The 4231-nt window shown below is 40.4% G+C and overlaps 1 protein-coding gene across 1 annotated transcript; it reads right to left on the reverse strand.

The window, feature by feature from the left end:
* Nucleotides 1-1754: 1754 nt before the first annotated feature.
* Nucleotides 1755-2882, reverse strand: LOC311627923 (speckle-type POZ protein A-like; the record flags this gene model as incomplete). The annotated part of the gene is made up of 1 exon (XM_084894653.1): nt 1755-2882. One exon carries the CDS (start codon nt 2880-2882, stop codon nt 1755-1757), a length of 1128 nt encoding a protein of 375 aa, XP_084750779.1.
* Between the last annotated feature and the right edge of the window lie 1349 nt (nt 2883-4231).

A 4231-nucleotide genomic window follows, 5' to 3' on the forward strand; every position in this document is an offset into this window, starting at 1 on the left:
CCGCGGCAGAGATGTTGCCTGGTGTGCCGTAGGTGCAGACAAGACAAGAATTTTATAATTTTTCACTATTTTGTTTACTTAATATTTCATAATAAAGTAATTATAAAATACTTTCTTTGTGTTTATTTGATTCCTATTCAAGAGAATTACTTTATATATAGTCAATATAGGCACAGAGTTAAATTTTTTAACATTTTCTAATGGTGGTGTGCCTCGTGATTTTTTTCATGAAACAAGTGTGCCTTTGCCCAAAAAAGGTTGAAAAACACTGTTCTATGGCATGTATCATGAGTAATGATTTTCCCAAACTGAATAAAGCACAAACTGATACTTATGTTTGAATGTTATCATATTTAATAATACATTAAGTGGGTTTTCATGACATAAAAGGAAATTAAAAACAAAAATGTATAACATAGTTGTCTTAATCGACGGTGTATTAGGAAAATGCATTCCTTATATACTGGATTTCCCTGGCATATGGAGTCATTCTTAATCTATTTCTAGTCAAAAGTGACTAAAGGAACAGATAGGCCTGAGACAGGGAGAAAAAGAGCAAGAAGAGATTCTATATATGAGCGAACTTTAAATTACAAATATAAATGTCAGACTTCCACCTTCATGATCCAGGAGTAGTTTGGGGCATATATTGCAGTAAAAGTGGGTAGATGGTGAAGACATTGTGCTGGATGTGGGTTTTAACATGGCATGGAAGAAATTCATATTGCTATATTGTTCTTTGAATCATCACCACAGACTCCAAAAGCCCAGTCCCAAGTACCTCCCACCTCTATCTCCCAGTAATGTCTCCCAGAGGTAAAAGTCTGAGCACCCCGGTCATGAAAACACTCAGATCCAGGAGAGACACATGTGCCCCTTGAGAACCACATCCCATACAGAGGCTTATCAAAACTACAGGTAGGAAGACATGACTATTAGGTCTCCCTGGCTACAAAGTGAGAGTCATTGGAAAAAGAAAAAGGAATTATATGGACACATTGCAAATGAAGTCACTTTATTATGAGGTTTCAATAGCAAGAACAGTTTTGTTGGTCACATCTAATAAAGAGGAGAACACAACATCTGTAGAACAAGCAAATCCCTAAAAACACACATTTGAACATTTTTGAAATTTACATATTCATGGTCCAATATAAGATTCATCTCACCCTGGCCATGTCTCAGTGTTTAGAGCTCTGGCTCAGGCATGAAGGGTCAGGGGTTTGATTCCACTCAAAGGTACATGTCTGGGTTTCAGTTTCCAGCCTTTGCAATGCATCTGTCTGGGCTTTGAATCCTTTTCTCTTTCTCTGAGTCTCTGTCTCTACTCTCCTCCTTGCACTCTCTCTAACAATTAATGGAAGAAAATACCCTTAGCCCAACCAGTGTTGCTCAGTTGGTGAGAGTCAATTTATAAACCAGGAAGATAAGGATCCATTGGTAGTAGGGTCACATCCTCTATTTCCAGCTTCTTTTCTAGTAGCGAACAGCAGAAACCAGCTTACCAATGATTCACTCTTATCACTTAAGACCCAATGACTCCCTTTCTCTTCTTCTCTAAAATCAATAAATTACATTTCCAAATATGAACTCTATAAGAAAAACAATCAAACTAAAAATCTGGGGCGGAGATGAAGTCTTCCCCCACAATAGTCTAAAAACTCCACAGATTTCGCTGTCTATCTGGTGCAAATTGGCAACAACTATGGCTTCTGCTTCTGGAAAGTCAAAGAAGTCTTACAACAGGCAGGATCTCAGGACTGCTTCAGGCGCTTGCGTGGGGGGCCCAGACAGCGGCCCTGTGCTGAAACCAGAGAGCGGTACAGCTCAGTCACCAAGCTGGGATTGGATGCTATCTTCTCTTGCCACCCCTCCGTCTCCATGACATCCTCAGCATGAGAGTTGATGAAATCCACTGCCTGAGTTTTCAATTGATCTGCGCTGTGGAGGTCAGCCAAGGTGAGCATTTCTGCAGCATTCTCCACAGACAGTTGATTGCTGAGGGCTTCCTCACACATGACCTTCAAACGCTCCAGGGCATACTTCTCAGCAGCTGCCAGCAAACCATCAGCCATCTTGTCCAGGTTGGGAGCCTTCCCCGTATAGATGAAGCACATCATTTCCTTAAACACTCCAGGCTTCATGTCAATGATTTCCACCAGGTTCGTTTTGCTCTCCTGCATTGCATGTCCAAACATGGCCCTAAACACTGGAGAACGAGCTGCTAAGATAGCTTTGTGAGCATGGAATTCCTGGCCAGCCACACAAAAGCAACAGTCTGTGAACCAGGAATTCTCCCAAAGTCCTCCTAGTTCATCGGCCAGCTGGCACTCAGGAACCTTCACCACCTTCCTGGGATTCTGTCCAAAAATGGGGATGGAATCTTGTGACACCTCACAGAAGAGGGTCAGCTTGTCATCAGGGAGCAAACTGTTGCCTTCATGCAAGAGAACATCTAAAGGGATGAATTTCTTGAATCCCCAGTTTTGGCCTTGTACAAACCGACATGTATGGCGACTCTTCATGCATATAATTTCGAATGTTTTTTCTTCCTTGTCAATCAGGAAAGAAAATTTGAATTTTGCCAAAGATATACTGTTTGGAGAACTGACCAGAACCAGAAAAAGTGACAGGTAATCTTTGCTTTCTTCATCTTTCCCCTTGGGGTATACTCTCAAACACCATTTCAGTTGATCATTGGCTTCTGATGAAAAGGTTGAACTTTCCATGAATTCACCCACTTCCTGCCTGCAAAAGCTAAAGTTACTGATGGTCCACATGTGGGACAATTTCAATACCTGGATCTGTGTGTGGCACCAGCTGTCAGCTACAGGGCCACTGGACATTTCTGCCAGAGATGGAGGACTGGGAAACCTTGACATTGCAAGTTTGAAAATTAAACAAGATTTTTCAAAGTCCAAGGAAAATATTTCTGTTTTCTTTCCAGCCAGGCTAAGTCAGTAGTGGGAAGATAAAGTTGTCTGGTCTAACAGGAAATCTCTCAGAGCTGGGTCTACAGCTGTTGGTAAACTTACTTGTGCATTAGCTTCACACTCTCTACAACATCCAGACTTTGTTGCTAATAACAAGTGTCTGAAAGATACATCTGAAACATAAATGCTGCTTGGCTGGCATGGCTCAGTGGTTGAGTGTCCAGTTTTCAAGCAGGAGTGGGTTCCATTTCAGCTCATAGCATATCGCCAATTTGCTGTATTAATCCCCAAAGTGGGGCTTTTAGGAGGTAGCAATTCAGCGATTCTCTGTCTTCGTTGATGTTTCTAAGTCTCTCTTCCTCTCTGAAATAGAATAAAATAAATAAAACATAAATGCTATCATACTAGACAGATGCTCAACAATATTTCTTATTCATTTAAAAAGATTTATTGAGTTCCTTGTGAATTCCAGGCATTTCTTAGAATATTCCAGTTATTTCAAATATTCATGTCATTTCAGTGAACTAAGAAATCTACTTCTCTACTTAGAAAAGATCCCAGGAAGTTAAATTGAAAATATTTCTAATAAGATAAAGTATGCATTTTTTGAGATATTTACTAAAAAAACAAAAACATATTCATTCTAAATATCATACTCACCAGAATGTACTCTGAGTCCTCCCAACTCTTTAAGTTCTGTTGATAGCAGGGTCCGTAGGAATTCTCTTCAGTCACCTGGCAGCTCCGACTTCAGTCAGTCTACCTGGAAGAAGTGAAGTGGGCTCTGTACAGATGGGGCTTTTATATCCCTACCTCAGGCCACACCCACTTGCTGAGATTGGCTTAAATTCACAAAAGGAAGTGACCACTTTGAATGGATTATGCAGGTTGTGGTCTGATAATTTGATTAAAGTTACAACACAGCAAACAATGCCTGGGCTCTGACAGCCTATCGGAATGTAAATGTGTTTTGCTGTAAGATATATGAAACTGTTCAATATCCAACACAGTACGAACTAGAGTCACTGTCTTACAGTTGGTGTAGAGCAGTGTTTCCCAAAGTGTGGTAAGTGTACCCCCAGTGGTAAAGGAAGAGTTTGGTGCAGGTACACGTTGCACCAGAGTTTGGTGGGGATATGCACTACACTGTGCTTAGCTGTGCCTAATTCTATATTCTCATGTGTACAAAGGTACACAGTGTTAGGAAAATTATAGAATTTTATGTCAAAAGTTTGTGGAACACTGCTAGAGAATTTTTATTAACAGATGTGCTTTTTGTTCCTGCTTTTTGTTGAAAC

This window comes from Pipistrellus hanaki, assembly GCF_964339955.1.
Source record: "Pipistrellus hanaki genome assembly, chromosome: 9".
Classification (NCBI taxonomy): Eukaryota; Metazoa; Chordata; class Mammalia; order Chiroptera; family Vespertilionidae; genus Pipistrellus; species Pipistrellus hanaki.